This window comes from Centruroides sculpturatus, unplaced genomic scaffold (assembly GCF_000671375.1).
Source record: "Centruroides sculpturatus isolate CEXI.00-Female unplaced genomic scaffold, Cexi_2.0 scaffold265, whole genome shotgun sequence".
Lineage (NCBI taxonomy): Eukaryota > Metazoa > Arthropoda > Arachnida > Scorpiones > Buthidae > Centruroides > Centruroides sculpturatus.
The window spans coordinates 690,935-709,577 of record NW_019384449.1 but is presented as its reverse complement, the minus strand read 5'-3'; the positions used below and the strand labels follow the sequence as shown (position 1 = coordinate 709,577).

The 18,643-nt window shown below is 27.6% G+C and overlaps 1 protein-coding gene across 1 annotated transcript; it reads left to right on the top strand.

Annotated features, from left to right (window-relative positions):
- The first annotated feature begins 2,081 nt into the window (after window positions 1-2,081).
- LOC111620523 (apolipophorins-like) lies at window positions 2,082-15,780 on the top strand. The gene is made up of 8 exons (XM_023362452.1): window positions 2,082-2,463; window positions 3,759-3,901; window positions 6,911-7,081; window positions 7,288-7,515; window positions 7,587-7,758; window positions 13,033-13,202; window positions 15,135-15,499; window positions 15,570-15,780. Exons 1-8 carry the CDS (start codon window positions 2,223-2,225, stop codon window positions 15,763-15,765), a joined length of 1,686 nt encoding a protein of 561 aa, XP_023218220.1. The 5' UTR covers window positions 2,082-2,222; the 3' UTR covers window positions 15,766-15,780.
- Window positions 15,781-18,643: the final 2,863 nt, after the last annotated feature.

Below are 18,643 nucleotides of genomic sequence, written 5' to 3'. Positions count from 1 at the left end.
TACATTCATTCATTCATTTCTTTATTAACGCACACAATGGTACATGCCGGGTTCCGCAGTGAGCACTACCCGGTGATAACAAATTACAATAATAAAGATACAGATAGATATAGGTGTTACAAAATACATAATTAATTATAATATAAAGGTAAAATACACAGGTGTAATAGGTACACAATACAATAACACAATACAATAACACAATACAATACACCTGTGTATTGTATTGTGTTATTGTATTGTGTTATTGTGTACTAAACAAAGACAGAAAGAAAACCTTTTATAAGATAATAGTGTTTACTCAGAATGTAGTGTATAAAGAAATTTTATAAAGAAAGATTTTAAAATAAAGGCCAACATATGTTTATGTGTGTATAAGTGAATTCTCTATAACTCCTACTATTTTTGTCCAATCCAAGTGAAATTTTTTTTGTTGCTCTTTATGTTACAACAGATAGTATGAACTATTTAATTTGTAGAAATTTAACAACTCTTCTTGAATTTCTTGAAACCTCTACTTTTCTCAATTCTTCAATCTCTACTTTCTCATAAAAAGTATTCCATCATGCTTGATGGAAGAATTTCTAGTAATAAATTAATAATACAAAAAGTATAACTTACTTATGTATAACCAAACTTGGCAGTGCCATTTTTATACTGCTAATGTTCTCATAAAGCAATAAGGCTTGATGCAACTTCAGTTCTGCAGTGATGGCCTGGTTGAGGGTCCATTGATGGTGGGCTAGGTGAAGATCATGCACATTTGTAAAATATGAATCCAAAGTTATTTGCTATGAGAATTACTTAATAAAGTACTAAGGCTTCATTTAAACTTCTCATTACAGTCACTTCACTCCTAGTCAGGGTCCATTTTGCAACTCTTCAGTCAATGAGTTGGCATTAGCAAGAAGTTGTTAAGGACTCAGTAGTTATTATCTTTACAACATACTCTGGTTCATCATCATTCATCTCCTCTGTTTGCCAGTCTAAATGTTCTACCAAATTTGCTAAATATTTGCATTTAGCATTGCATTTAGAAATATTCTACACATTGTGAAAACAGTATTTTTGAGATTTTTTGGGAAAAAATTTGAAACCAGCATTATTGTCAATCAGTGTAAATGAAACTGTTGTAAAGTGAGGATGGCTTGTATAACTAAAAATTTAAAAACAGTGAAAAATAGTATTAAATTAGTTTAGTTTAATTTTATATTTANCTAGAGAACAAATAGTTTAAGAGAGAGTAATATAAAAACAATAAAATTATTGTTAAATATAATTTATAAACAAGTCAGTGAAAATATGATGGATTCTTTCCATGTTTCTGAGAGAATTATTGTTAAATTTTTGAGCACAAGCTGTTCTAAAAACTGTTCTAATGTTTATTTTGATTACAAATCATTTTAATTAACTAAAAAAATTTTTAAAGCATATTTTTCATTATATCAGTCTTGATATAAATCGAAACATCTTATTTGAAATGCTTTAAGAACAAGACTTCTAAAGTGTAATTCTTAATATAATTACTATTTTGTAAGTTTTTTAGATTGATCTTATAATTCAAGCTAAATATTTTCACTTGAAATTTATCAGACTGTCACAATCCAAAGATATTTGATAAATATAGATACTGAAATATAAACATTAGTTTGTCTTAAATGTTACAATTTACAATTAATATTGCAGATTTAGAAACATTAATATTATGAAAAAGAATCTGAATTACATTGTATATAAGATATGATATTTAATTTTATACTGAAGGTAAAAAATTCTGAAGAATTATTTATCTTTAAGTTATAGAATATAATCAAAAGTCAAATTCTATAATATAGCTAGCCTTACATCTAAATCACTGGATTAATCATGTGATTTATGTTTAAGATTAAATTTAAAGAATAAGGAATTATCTTTTTATTGAAAAATATGTTTTATATTTTATAAAAGATAATAATTACAATTGTTTTATGTTGTTTTATGAATAATTTATAAAAATTTAAGTTATTATGATAACTATTATATTCTGTATTTTAAAATTTAAATATAATATTTTTCCTAATACTTGCATTAACATTTTTAATTTAATATTCTTTTATTAAAGTAACCACCAGACACCCGTAGGATCTGAATTATCACTTACAGGAGTTGATACATTAGCTAATATCCGAAGAGAAATTAAAACTGTGACAGGTTCTAAGCACGATTGGGTTAAAACTTTAGTAATGCATAATGATGCTATTTATCGTGGTAATGAGAAGAAAACTGACTATAATCTTAACCTTCTATGGGGTGAAAAGGAAAAGTGTGAATATATAGATCTGAAGCATGATTTCCAGTCTTCATTTTACAATTTTGATTCTACAATTCTATTAGAATGTAAACCAAGAACTAAAGCCTATAATTTGGAAATTAACATAAATACTAATTCACCTGAATGGGATATGCTTAATTCTAAGACTCGTCGTAAGTAATGTAGCCATTATTTTAAACTAAAATTTTAAAACTAAAGTTGTATTTACACTGCACATAAATGAAATAAGATATGGTGGAAACTTAATTATCTGAATTTGATGGATTCAGATAAATGAAATTTCAAACAATCCAAGAAACTTTCTTGTTTTTGTTTTGGGTATAATATCAAGCACTATACATTTAAAGTTTCATAAATGATCTTTTATTAAAGAAGGCATCAATATACAATATTGTCACAATCACTTTTTCACATTTAGTTAGTTCCCTGCATGTTGAAAATATTGGAACAATGCAAGATTAAGTTTATCAGAACCCACAATGAGAATACAGGACAGTAATGATTTCCAGTTATATGGAGAGTTGGAATGTTACACATTCTTTTTTTTTTTTAATCATTTTGGATAATATTTAGTTTGAGATAATTTGGTTTTGGATAATTGAGTTTCCATTGTATATGAAGTAATTTTGCCTAATTAAATTTATATAAAATATTATAGTATTACAAATGAAACATAATTCATAATTTTAAATGTGATTCATATTTGAATTCAAATTGAAAACTAAATAGAATTAATCAGTATTTTTAATTGGATCTAAATAGACCTGAAAATGAAATAACTGTTTTTAAGCAGTAAGTCTAATTAAAATCATTAAGCCAAAGAACATTTCTTCAATTCACTAGTCTTAAATTTTGCTTCGTTTATCTTATAATTTGATATTTAAATGTCTTGGTTTTCTTAATATAATAAATAATTAAGGTAAATTCAAATTAATCTGAAATACAGAGTATTCTAAAAGTAATGACCCTGCCTTTCCTACTTATTTTAAAAACAACGTTTTTAAAATAAGTAGGATTGTATTTAAATAATTCTCTTCTTAATAAAATATGTTAGTCTTAGCAAACCAATAGCCTCAAAATATTGATTCAAATGCCTTTTTCTGGATGCTGTTTGTTATTGATACCATATTCTTGTGTTTAGATCAAAATATGATTAAATATATTATAATATATTATATAGTATATTATATATATATATATACAAATTGAAAATAATGATAACTAATGGATGACTGAACAAAGCTATACATAGAAACTTATCTAAATATATGTTAATGGTCAGTATTTTAAATTGCTGTGTTGTCATCTTGGATATCAGATTACAATGCTTGTTGTTCAATATCCTCATCATGAGTTTCATTATTATTGGAATACTCTTTATATATAGATTTAAAGTATTAAAAATATTATTTATTAACTTTACTTTTCTTTGATTATTTTGTTTCAGAGGTATTCTATCTTGAACGTCATTTAGAAGGATGGGAAACAATGAATTTTAGTCACCCAGCTATTAATATAGATGCAGAAGGAAAAATTGGAATGGATTTTGAAGGTCCATTTTATGATAAGAAATATCATATAAAGAGCAAGGTATTATTAATAAATTCTTATCATCTATTATTAAAAATTTTACATATATTTCTGACTGATATGTAAAATTTACACATTTCTTAGAAATATTTATAAATAAACTTTCACATTTTATCCTATGAATCAAAAAAATATCTTCTACATTTTAATTTATTTTAATTTAATATAATTTCAAATAAAAATAAGAAAACAATATTTTAATGGAGAAATAATTAAATTTAAAACATAAAACATCTTAGTACTTTTAAGTTACAACACTCCTCAACAGCGATGCTGAAATATCAGGTTATAAAAATAAAATTTAGACATTTTGAATGAATTTTATTGACAAGTAACTTAACAATGATTACAATTAATCCTTGTAGATTATCACTATCAATATCAATCACATCTCACCACCTTAACTGCAAACTTTCAATCCCATGAGCATAGAATGACTGGGGGTTTTTCTTTGAAGAAAGTCTTGAGTATCATGTATTGTCATTGAACTACATACTGGTAATATGGTTCTGCAGGGTGCAAAATAGATGTTAATCAGTGCCAATTCTGGGCTGTAAGATGGATGAAGCAGAACCTCCTAGCCCAGACTGACCAGTCTCTCGAAGGTCATCTTTGCTCTATATGCTGGCATGTTGTCATGATAGTATTGGACTTTGTCAATTTTTGGATGAAGTTCTTTAATCTTGATGTACAAACCATCCAGTTGTTTGCAGTACAGCTCTTTGGTGATAGTGATATTAGTTGGAAGCAGCTTTATCATGATAACACCAAACAAATGCAGATCATGCCTTCTTCAGTAGTATCAACCCTTTGACATTTGCAATAGTTGGTTGACTTTTGTTCACCCATGAACACTTTACAGATGAGATTGTGAGCCTTCATTACATTGTGGCCACATTGGTGTTAGAGCAATAGTAAATGAATGTGTTCTAATGAATTTCATATTGTCAAAAATTGCTGATGTGTCTATTTCCAATGAAATATGTGATGAAATGCCCTTAGGTTACTCTACTTATATATCCACATTGAATGTCTCAAAACATTTTTTCAGTCATTTCTATAAAAAAATTGAAATTTGTAAATTTCAACTTTACAACCTGATAGATCTATTGTTATTGTATGATTGCAAATGCAAAAGTGTAAACAAAAAGCTATTGTTGAAGTTACAATAGAAGATTGTAGTAAGTACCATAATAGATCAATAATAAAATTAAAATTTCCATGATGTTGCTAATTGACCTGAATCTCTCAATTAATTATGTTGTTTTTAAGCTTCTTTCAAAAATCAAGAATGTTTCTTCTATACAGTGGATTTCTTCAGCTCTTAAAGTTTTAAGGACTTGCAGCATTGCCCCCCAGGAAACATGATTTTTTTATCCAGGGCATTTGTATTTTCTTTCCAACTTCTTAATGTCTCTGTGATACAATCTAATCTTCTCACAAGTGTTAGTTGATGCTACATACTCAAACAATTGATCCATCAATTTTTTGTAAATTGGAATTTTATAAACTCTGTTTTTACGCAAATGATTTACTTTCTCTTTATCATTCCTCAAAATATTAAAAATTGTTGGCATTTTCCATTTTATGGTGTGATTAATATACTTTGCAAGACATAATGGTTTGACTGTCAAGAGATTAGAAGGATAGAGAGCAAGTTCTCTCATTTCCATCAATCAGGAAACTTTTGTTTCATTTAGCATTGATTATAATAATTATTTAAAAATGCTATCAAGGATTCACACATTTTTTAATGTTTCTAGTTTCTGATTATAAATTTGATTTGAGATTTTCAAATTTCTAGTAACATCTTAGAATTGCATATTCTCCATCTTTCTCATAGATATTTGCAAAAAATTAATAACTAAAAAAAAGTGTGTATGTTTTCAAGACTTAAGAGAAAAAATTTATAAAAGTCATTTGTATAGTTCATCAGATATAAATATTTTAACTATACAGGGTGTCTCAGTTAAACGTTTCAGAACTTCTAAGAGGGGTAGGGTGCATCCCGATGACTCAGAATCATATAGCAATGCAGGGTCGGAAATGCTTTTCTGAAGTGGTAGATGGCGTTGCACAAAAGTTCCGAGCATTCTTGCAGGAAATTGTCATTTCGCACAAGGAAGCAGAGTTAGCCGATATGCATTTGGTGTACGGGGCTGCAGATTGTAGTGGGCTAGCCACACAGTGCTTGTACGCAGAACAATATCCAATGAGGCATATTCCCAGCCATAATTTCTTTGCAAGCGTGCACCAGAGGTTAGCTGTTTCTGTGTACATCACCACTTCAGGAAAGCATTTCCGACCCTGCATTGCTATATGATTTCGAGTCGTCAGGATACACCCTACCTCTCTTAGAAGTTCTGAAATGTTTAACAGACACCCTGTATATGGATAATTTTGAAATGTCTTGCATACATATCAAGTTCCTAACCATATAATGTTATATTCTTTGTCAATACACAACAAACCTTAAATCAAAAAGCTATTTGTTTTTAACAGTCAAAATGTTTTTAAAATGATTTAATTTCTCATCATCAACCGCCTCAGGAAATATTCTATTTAGAACAACTTATTTTCAAACATCTTCAAATCTTTAAAATATTAAACTTGTTCTTTCTTTGTTCTCTTTTTTCTCTTTACATCTTGAGAAACTTTAGGCATTATTCACTGTATTATCCCCTCTGCATTTACTTTTCTCTAACACAAAACAACTTTTAAATCCTAAATCGCTCTTGATTATCTCTTTTTTAATTTCTTCTATTCTAAATTCTATGATAAATTTTTATGATTTTTTACAATTTTAATCCTTTTATTTTAAAGAAAATTCCGACTTTTATATTATTTATTACTTTCCTGGGAAATTTATTCATTATATACTCAATTTTTTTAAAATTCTATTTTAATACAATATTGATTTTGTTTATTTATATTTTGTATATAATTTGAAATTTATCAAATTATTCAAATTTATTATTTTACTTAAAAATATTGTATATTCACTGACAGACAGATGTATTGCCTAGTTATGAAATAACTTATTCGTCTAAACTCACAAGTACTCCATATATGGAATTAAATATTGAAGTTCCTGAAGATGGATTTAAGAATATTAAATACAGAACAGATATTGCAAGAGATGGAAGTGGATTTTCTATTGTAGGAACTCATGTTCATACAGTAAGCATTTAGTTATTTATGCAATTTTGATAAAGGTTAAAGAAAAAAATTAGAACCTTGTTTATAACTAAATATAATTATTAACTAATTAAAAGTATGCTTCAACAACATATAATCATATATTCATACTAATATACTTTAGTAATGTTTTATTATCCCAATAATTTAAAAATGTTTTAAAATAACCAAGTGTTGGGAAATTTTAGGATAAACCAGAAGAAGTAAAAGAAAATCTTGCATTTGCATTGAAATTATTATCACCTTTCACAATTTCACTCAAAGGATATGAAGATTTAAAATTTTCAATGGAAATAGCAGAGAAACTTCATCCTAGGCTTGTTCTTCTATCAGAAAAAATAGAAGCTATAGTGAAAGATCGCAATCATCCTATAAATGTTCTTATTAAATCTTTAAGAAAACAATCAAAGAAACAGGTATTTAATGAAATTTATTTTATATTGAACTGATTATATTTGGCATCTTATATAAATTTATGATACTGCAGGAAGAATTTTATAGAAATGCATTTGAAAAATTGAAAGAAAATAGAAAAGAAATCCGTGAACTGCTTTATCCATTTATACAACCAACTGTTGAAATGATTCGTAATATAAGAAGAGAAGCAGATGAACGTACAAAACAAGCACAAGATAATTATGAATCTTTTACAGTTGCAGGTAAATATAAGTATGCAAGAATTTCTTATATGATGATAATTTTTTATTTTTTAAAACGTTGAATAAATTTGCAAATTTCTATAAACATCAAATAGAATTATTTTAAAAATTTGTAAAAAAAAATAACAGCAGAAAATTTGAAAATTTAATGATAAAAATTTATAATGCCTGTATCAAATTATTTGTTTAGAAAAAAAAAAAAAAAGATTACTTTTACCAAATATATGATTTTTTTTCATTTTTGCCTATTAACATCTCTGAAGATGGGTTGTAGGAACCCAAAAATGCTAGTATGATAAAGATATAAACCTTGGAAATAGCAGGTTTTATTTATTTATTTTTTTAAGTAATATAAACATTTTGAGAAATAAAAATAGTCAAACAATATTGTAAAAAAAGAAAAATTTATAAAATTTACATTAAATTATTTATTAAATTTTATGTGAACTCATGACAAAGTAAAACATATTCTATCTTTGCAACTGAAGTCTTCAATAATCAAATTTATGTTTACATTTCAGGTTTATTTATTAAGGCTTATTAAGTAATGCTATATGGCATGTGACTATTACCTCAGCAATATAAACATAACATAAAACACATGACCAAAAATAAAAGCAATAAAATACATGTATAAAATTTATGAAATTTTTGTAATATATAAAAATTAAAATTATAAGGTAAAGATAAAACATGTGTGTATATAAATAAATTACAATGGTAAATTATAAATCATTCCTTTACTTAAATTTAAAATAAGTAAAATTAAAAAAATAAAAAGAACTTCATATTTAAAGTTGCTGTAAGAGCAGGGCCAACAAGAACTTGTATGATTGTATGAGGTCTGGGGGTAAAGCAGATAGAGTAGGCTTTTTTAGCCCTTTTTTTTTGAACAAATAAAATGTGTAAAATGTTTCTTATTATATGTTTGTCAACGTGGACATTAATTATTAACAGGACAATTATACTGGTGTTAAGCTTTTTACACAAAAATTGAGGAAAACGTTCTTAAAGAAAACAGACTTTCTTTAAGAACTTTTTCCTCAATTCTTGTGTAAAAAGCTTAACACCAGTATAATTGTCCTGTTAATAATTAATGTCCACATTGACAAACATATAATAAGAAATTAAACAAGGACAGTAAGGCAATAATAATAATGTAAAATGTTTATTTATTAATAAAAAGCAATCTTAAAGATTTCATTTTCTGTTATAAAAATAACATTAATTTTATATTAATAATCTACCACTATGAGGACCCTAAATTTTCTCTGGGTCCAGGAAAAAATTTTAATTTTCCTTCCTCTCAATGGTGCCGTGTAAAACATGATAATAAAAGAACAGCTGTCTATATCAGTGGTTCCCAACTTATTTTAATTAATTAATTACAGAACCCTTTTCATATTAATAAAATGTTTTGAAACCTGACAATTTTTACTGATTATAAATAAAAATAACAAATCAAAAATAATTTTTTAACATACAAAAAAACAGATTAATAATTGAAAAGCAAATGATATTAATTTAAACTACTAATTAATGTGAAGGATTAATTTTTGTAGATGATTTCATCAGCACATGTAGTAAGAATTCAACTGAGAGAATCAAATGCATTTGATTTTTTTGCATATCTTTAAATAAACACTCATTGCGTCTAATATGGGAGAATCAAATACAAGATTTGATTCTCCCATATTAGACTCAATAAGTTTTATTTTCCACAAATGTGAGTCTGTGCATAGGTTCCTATTCCTATGAAATATTAATTTTTGAAAATTTATAAATTTTTCATACATTCAATATTTTAAACTGTTAATTAAAGCTCAAAAACTAATTTTATTACAGAACTTCAAATTTTATCACCAGAACCCTATGGTTCCTTATAACACAAGTTAAGAACTGCTAGTCTATACAAAGAAAGACAAAAATTAGGAAGTGCAAGATAAATTTTGAGTTGATCTAGGAGGAACACAGATAAAAGTATTTAGTGAAGAATATAATCCATTTAAGTACCTATAAAAAAATAGTTGATCAAAATAATTAATGTGAGGAGAGTTTTGAGAATCCCAATCTTATTTGTACCATCTCATTTGAGTTGGTGTAAGACAGATGACCTAGCATGCTAAGCAAAAGAGCATTTGAAATTTTGTTAAGAAATGGAGCTGCTACTGACCATACAGGCAGCCAGGAATTGAAAATTAGTGAAAATTGAGGACAAAATTAGATGATAGTGATATCACAAGATTCCTATTGATCCAAAAAATAATTGTTACACAATCACTCACCACACCCGGATATAGTTAATCACATATTCTGAACCAATTATGATGTGTAGATGACAAAAACAAACAAGTCTTCTGAGTCCTTCATCAGGGTTTTTAATGTTTCCTCAATGGATCTTTGGAATAAAATTCAAACAAGAGTTTGAATATAAGTTTGAAAAATTATTAAAACTATGTTGCACCTGCACAGAGTTGCCCTACCAAGACTCAATGAATGGTTAATCTGTTTCATCAATCAACTCTTGCCAGGCCATTGACAAAACTATTTCCTCTTTATAATTTATGTATGTATATGTAAAACTGGATTTAGAAGTGTGCACCACCTCCAACCATCTGAGGTGTTCTGTGGGGGGCATAGTGAGGATGAGTTTGGCCTGGTGAAAGTTTGCTACAGTGTCCAGATCTGTTGCATATGTAGAGATGGTTTTGTCAATGGCCTGGCAAGAGTTGATTGGCAACATGGACTAACCATTCATTGAGTCCCAGCAGAGTGACTCTCTGCACAGGAGCGACATGGTTTTAATAATTTTTCAAACTTATATTCGAACTCTTGTTTGAATTTTATTCCAAAACGAAGATCCATCGAGGAAACATTAAAAACGCTGATGAAAGACTCAGAAGGGGTTCAAAAACATTCATTTTTGTTTGTTTTTGTCATCTACACACTGTAATTGGTTCAGAATACATGATTAATAATTGTTACAGTATATCACTCAATCACATGCAACATTGAATAGCAAGCAAAAGGTTTATTTAAGAGGAAAAACTAATGTTTTTGATCAATTTTAATCGTCTTCATTGGGTTAATATTCTAAATATTGAATTAAAAATTTTGTAAATTGTTCAATTGCTTCCTATTCATTACAATAGAAGCTACCATAGCTTTAACTAGAGAGGTAATATGCAAAAAATGAACCTAAGCATGATAAATTTAAAATAGCGTCAGACTTCTTGGACATTATAATAGTCAACTCGTATTTCAGCTGGAATAAACCATTTTATAAGCAAGAAATAGGAGTGCTAATGAGTTACCAGTATCAGGCAACCTAACAGAAAATAGTGGGAGATTGGGTGGAAGCACCAGTGGCAAAGAAATACAAAAATAATGCAAGCAATTATTTATTGTGACACCATCACAACACTGGGCTACAATTTTAACCATATTTTTAATGTATTTAATTTAAAATATACATGACTATTGTTAACAGGAAATGTATGATGTACAGGGGCAAGACAATACTAAAATCAAAGCCTATATTTTAAATTTATTTAATTTAAAATTTAGGCTTTGATTTTAGTACTGACTTACCCCTGTACATCATACTTTTCCTGTTAGCAATAAAGTCATGTATCATCTATCTAACTCCATTCTGGAAAAATTTTTTTAATTGAAATAACATGACTTTCAGTCCAAACCAGAAGTTTTTCAAGTTAATTGGAGCCTCCTGTCCCTAAATTTCCATATCTGGTCTCGACTTTCATCTATCTAACTGTTTTGAGATTAAGGAAGGACAGACAGGTGCCAATGGGAATTAATAGGCTTGCAATTTGAAAATTGCAGCCAATTAAACTAATTTGAACACACATTAATGATTTAATTATTATTTGAAACAGTGACCTCTCAATAAAGGACTTCATCAAAACATTCAACACAAATAAAGCAGGCATTACTCTCAAAATGGATCAGAAAAGTTCATCAGAAGTGAACTTTTTGAATGTAACATTTTTGTATCAAAAAAGCAATATTGTACTAAAGTGTACAGAAAACCAGATAACATTGGTGCATATATTCACTGGTACTCCATGATTCCATAGCTCATAAGGTGGCAGCATATAGAACCCTACTGAAAAGAACAGTCACTCACTCAACCTACAGTTGGCACAGGAAACAAGATCATGTTTATAATCAATGCAGCATGTTTGCATAGGGCTCACAAAAAGTGATATAGGGAGTTGGTAAAACTTATCTAAATCAAACAGATAGACATAAAAGGCAATCTACAATTGAAATAAAAAATAAAGAAGTTAAAAAACATTGCATAGCGTCAGGCAAAACTATAACAGGGATGATAACACTGCTAGTGAAAAAATAAATCCAAGTAATGATTAAAATATTTCTCTTGATCATACAGATAATCAGAACAGAGAGTGGCATAAGTTAAAAAGCTGGGAATCTATGTGATCAGATTAAGCAAACTGAGTAACAAATTTTTCTACATAGGCTCCATTTACAGATCAGTGAGTCTCAGTCAAAGAGTATTTTGAATCCATTATCTGATACCCCATGAACAGCATGATCTTAATGTAATGGGTCCTAGAGAAAGAAGTAGAAGTATGTTGGAAGCAACCCATAGTACTTAGAAGCTGGTAGGACATTAAGAATATAAGAGTTCTGGAACAATGTTTCATTTACATCTTTTGTTCCAAAACATTGTTCCAAAAATGTTACATTCAAAAAGCATCAAAACATCATTAATGCATAAGACTTGAAAAACTGAAAACCAGATGGATGGGAGTACTAGAAACAAGAAATTGGGAGGATATAGTTAACACTTGCAGACAGAAAAATGAAAGAGGCAGTTTGATATAAGTGTGAAAAATTAATATTTCTAGCTGATCTAAGATGTTAATACTGTATATGTGTGGGATTTGATTTTAACAAATTAGAATGAAAATGTATTGTTTGACCCATCAAAAACAATATAAAATGTTCAAATTCAGTTGGAAAATTGACTTATATTTATTAAGAAGCTGAAGCTGTCTAAAACAGAACAAAAATGTTCCTTTGTAGTAAATTTAAATAGTTGGCTACCTGAAATTAAGCATTTAATACAAATAATTTTTAAACACAAAATCTATGGGTTATCGTCATGAAATTATAGTATGTATATATACTGTACATAAATACATATATATGTTTTTGATCTTGAGGTAATTTTTAAACATTAAGAAAAAATAGTTATAACTTAAACTTATATTTGTATTTTTACAGCAAATGCTTTCAGAAACATTGACTATCAAGGGTATGCCAATAAAGCAGTCACACGGATTCCTCAAGAATCCATTGAAGCTATTAAATCCTACCTTACAAGTCGTGAAAATAACATTGTAAAGTACCAATATACTGGTCCCCATCCATTCTATTGGCAAAATCTGTTCCAGGTAAATATATTTCAGAAATTTATAGTTAACAAAATGTTTACATAATAATTTCTTTAAAATTTATTCTTAAGAGTGCAGTTTTTTTTATTAATGAAACTGATGAATGATCACAGTTAATGGTTTTCAAATAGTTCATTAATTTTATATTGTTTAAATTAATCATTTTCCTTTAGTACAATTAGAATATCTTTTCATAATGTGTTTTTCATTATTTATATATTCATTTTTTTTAATGATATAAATGACATTTTGAAATTAATTTAAGCTGTATTGATTTTCCAATTTGTTTATCTACAGACATAAATACAATAATTTAGTGATACTTTCTCTTCATATCTACAGTACATGTTATAGAAATTATGCTATAATGAAATTAAAGAAAGAAAAAATATTCACCAATGTTTTATCATTTTTTTTTTATATACATTATGCAAGTATAAAGGGATTTATTGCAGAATAGTTGACAAAGTGACAGAAAGACATTTAAAAAAAGAACAATTTTGCTAAGAATATTATGAAGTAATTCAAATATATCATGCATTATATTTATAGAATTGTGATAATGGCTGCAAAATGAGAATTACAAAGGTACATTAATAAATAATAATATCTATTTCGCATAAAGTATAACAGTTCTTTGGCATACCAGTTATTCACAGTCCCAGTATACAAGTTTACAAAATATATGCCGTACAAAAGTTGAGAGAATGAGCAGTTATTAACACTATTCTCGCGACACCAATAATTACCGAATATTTTATAACAAATATAAAACAAACTACAGAACAACTAAATGCTTACAACTAACTAAATCTAAGAAAGAAGGAAATCAGTAGACGGAAAAAGACAATAGAAGTAAGGATAGGTGAAAGTGGGTACCCAATTGTCAATGGTGATCTTGTGGTGATGAAAATTCCAAATCGTTTCCTTTCTTGGAGATGATGGATAAATTCTGAGTTTCATCAAATTCACTTTGATGGTGATTGGGGTGGGAGTCTTTATGATTTCTTTTTACCAAATTTACCTTGATTCTTGCTTAGGCCTCCTTTTGTCTCTATTTGCTGCCAAAAATGAACTAGAGAGTACTCTTCTTATGTCCAACCTTTTCAATGTCCCAGCAAAGAATGTCCCTTGTCTTTCTGTTAAGCCCTAGGCTTCCTTCCTTCCCTTTGTTCAACAGGATTAGTCACCACCACACAAGAATAAAGGGTTGAGAAAGAATTTTCTGGAAGGGACAGACAATAGAAGGAAGAAAGAAGGGAACTTATATAAAAATTAAAATAAAGTCTATATAAAATATGGCATACAGTCACAGAATAAATAAATCCTTAGTTTGGTTTTAAACCAAGCTAAAACTTTCTTTCAACATCCAGAAATTTCTGGAAATAAGAGAATAATGCATTGGTCTGTAAAGAAACTATGTGGGACACTAATGTAACCATGGATTTTATAGTGTTATTTCCTAAACAAGAAGAAATATGAATCCTTTTTGACTTGTTCAATATGTTGTTACTTTTCAAAATATGTTGTTAATACATAACTTTAATAAAGTTTATGTTTTTATAGATTGTTAATTCATATCAATTTGGGATTAAATATAGTTAAAATGTTTTCTTTGCATCTCCTTACAATAAATTTGCGTCTAAAATGCTCATTAAAATAAAGGCTTTGGAGATTCACAGAGTAAATATTTCTGAAACCAAATCCAAATCATCAGATCATTCATTCAAAAATGATTCAAAAAGAAAAGTTTTTTAAAGTTAAACAACAACAAAGTTAAACAAATCTAACATTTTCTTTTAATATGGTGTGTAGAGAAATATTGTTTTGTTAAAGTAGGATTGATTAATCTAGCAATTTCAAGATTTATGCCTATTGTATATTATTGTTTAAAAATATATTATTTAATATTCTTACTCTTTTATTTCTTAGGTTCCTCAACCATGGGAAGGAACTTATAGAAGTCCAGTTTTCTATCTCTTACCTCATTTAAATAAAGAAATTCTTTTTAAAAGGAGATATATAGTATCACCAATTCATAAAACAGCTATGATATTTGGTACAAGCCATATGTATACTTTTGATGGAAAAATGTATGAATTTCCAGATTTTCCAGGTTCAGACTGTACTTATATGTTGGCTCATGATGTCAGAGAATCAACATTCTCTGTTCTTTTATCTGAACAAAAACTTCATATATTATTCCCTGAAGTAACTGTAACTCTTGATAGAGATAATAAAATATATTTAAATAATAGCCGTCAAGAAAGTGGAGTACCAATAGAAACTCCAAATGGGTGAGTTATTTTGAAAAAATATAAAAATTTATTACTGTCAATGCTTAAATTTATTTATACATTCTTTTAGAAAAGTATTTGTTACTCGTGAAGGTGGCATCGTATCTATAAATTCTATTGGCTTAAAGGTTCTTTGTAATTCTCAGAGATCATTTTGCGTTTTTATACTTGATCCTTTATATCATAGTGGAACAATAGGCTTATTAGGAAATGCAGATGGTGAAGCCTATAATGACTTTTCTGTAAGTAAATTATCCATTTTTTAAAATTCAATATACAGTAAAGTGTCGATTATCCGAAAGTCAATCATCCGAAAGAATTCCAGTTGGCAAATTTAAATTTTCGCCAGTGCTGTGGCACTGCAATCTTTGGCTATGTCTTGGGCTACTCAAATATTTTACGTTTTTGATACTAAATTAACTTCTGAAGTATAATTTTTTATTGTTTTTATATTTTTCAATATATTNATAAATGCCTAACCCTTTTGGATCCACTCTTGGATGTGTCAGTGTAGTTCCTTTACTTTTGCTTAAATTATTTTAAAATCAAAATTAAACTATATAGAGTTCTTTAAAATAGTTTATTAATTTATTTTTATTATATTATTATAAACTATGAATTTTTCTGATGCTTTTGGATATTTCATGTTCACCTTCAAAAAACTCATACTTTGCAAAGTTGATTCAAAACTTCACAACATACTTTTAATTTTGAAAACAAATCTAAAAAATATCAAATCAAAAATGATCTTATAAATTATATTATTAATTATTATCAGATAATTCCTATGTATCTAATAATATACCATTATCATTAATATATATAATATAAAATGTTGATAAGAAAGAAAGAAATATTATTCTTAAAGTTATAACTATTTTTAATAAGCTTATCCTCATTATGTCTTATAATGCAAAAGTAGAAACAGTTTTATTAAAAACTGCATCATAATGAAATTATAGATTCAAGATCACAGTAATTTTTCTTTACTTCAAATGCTATATATCAAGCACACTATTGTACAAGTTGGGAAGTTGCCTCATAGATTAATACTGCACAGTTTTCTTATATACTAATATTGCATTTTCATTTTGCAGTCCATCATTTTCATAGAATTCAGTTATTGCCTGAAAAATACTAACATATAATATGCTAGTAGTACCAATGCAAGCAAACATTAATTACTAGTAAAATAAATGTTTTTGTAGCATGTAAGGTAAAATTCCCAAGCTAAAATTCTACAATATACTTAATTAGTTTTAAGCAAAGTTAATGTTTTACATTTTGAATTTATAATTGCATTACAATATGATTTTTAATCAAACTGTCTTAGCATTAAATAGATGATAAAATAAAATTTTAAGTGAAGAAACAGCAATTTGATTAGTAAAACTTAAAAATTAGTTAAATGTAGCAGTTACAATATTATCATTTCTAATTCTTGTCAACATATTCTAAATTTATAGTCTCAAATTGCAATTGAATTTCAATTTAAAGAATTTCCTAGGCCAAAAATTACATGAATAATTGCCTTATTAAATTGTCTTGTAATATCATCTATATATTAATATCTAAATTTTCTGATACATATGTATTTTTTCAGTCATACAATTCAATAATCAGACTATTGAAATCATTATGTTTTAACTTTATGTGATATTTGTTATAATTACAATGTAATTCTTATTTTATCTAAATCTGATTTCAGACCTATCTGTGTGGATTAAAACTACAGTATCTGGAAGATCTACTGCACAAGTACAGTCTTACACTTTACACCTTTTCTGATTTTGAGTCAGTTGATAAGGGAAAGAAAGTTTATGGTCTAAAATCCGATGGAAAAGTGCTTCATCAAGGAAAGAAAGAAACATATATGGATTATCCAGAAACAGAGGCTGCTAAATTATCTGCAGACACAAAAGGTTCCATTCTCTTAAAGAGATATGTTGAGGCTAACGAACCTCGACAATTCTTCAAAATTGCAGCAGAACAGTTTTATGCAAAAGTTGAGGAAGAGTCTTCAAAGTGTAGAAAATGCATATGGAAAGTAAACAATTGGGGGGACATTCAGAATGAATGTAGTGTTGCTGATGAATGTAAAGACAAGTGAAGTAGAATCAAAACTTCACAACATAGTAAGTTCCCAGAAACATTAAAAGCATTTACAGAAGAAGATATGATATCATTTCAGATTTCTTAAAATAGTTTCAAAATGAACTATTTTAATTTTATACTTGGAAAAAATTCACAGAAAATTTGAAATTATAAAATGATATATTTTTTAAAATGTTCTCATAAATATCGATCACATTTATTTCATCACCATTTAGTATTAGGAAATATTTGTATTTTTAAAGTTTTTTAAACATATTGTAAATTACTTAATGGAATTTACATTAGTTGTGTTGTTTTGTTAAAGGATGATCAGAAATAGTTTTTGTAACAGAAAAATGATTTTTATCAGAAATTCAATAAAAGTGTAAGATAAGTACTTTATTAAATGAGTCTACTTACTTAACTTTCTCATCAGTTATATTACGTCATAAATAAAACTGATTAGGAAACTATATCATTGATTTCTTATGACTAAGCAATTATTTATTGTGACATTGTCACGATGCTGGATTGCAATTTTTTGTCACAATGCCCTCAATTTGAGTAGTGTCTTGCTGTATATACTGTGTCATACTTTTCTTGTTAATGGAGTCATGCTGATCATCTAACTAACTCCATTTTCAAGAGAAAACTTTTGAATTGAAATAACATGAATTCAAACTGGATGTTTGTATATAGTTAATTGGGGCTTCCTGCCCCTAAGCTTCCATATCTGGTCTTGACTTTCATCAATCTAACTCCATTCTCAAGATTAATGGATATCCCCTTGCATTAATTAGTATGTTATATCAAGGTTTTACTATAATGTAAGAATATCATTATAAGTCTGGGTGTGTTTCTTTTAAATTCTACTGATTTTGGAATTTGATTTTTGTTACAAACTGCCAAAAAAAGATTTTCTATCATACCCTGAGAAAACCTCCCCACTAAAAAGTAATGAAACTTATAAACATTTAAGTACAAATCTTAATGATCTAATGTTGTGTTTAAAGATTACACAATATCTTTTTGCACAGGTTTCCATACAAT

Bases quoted from the DNA above. Each gene is read 5' to 3' on its own strand.
- LOC111620523 (XM_023362452.1), top strand. From the start codon at position 2,223: ATGCATAATGATGCTATTTATCGTGGTAATGAGAAGAAAACTGACTAT. The intron at 7,082-7,287 runs GTAAGCATTTAG...GGGAAATTTTAG, and splicing joins TAGGAACTCATGTTCATACA to GATAAACCAGAAGAAGTAAA. The intron at 15,500-15,569 runs GTGAGTTATTTT...ACATTCTTTTAG, and splicing joins CCAATAGAAACTCCAAATGG to AAAAGTATTTGTTACTCGTG.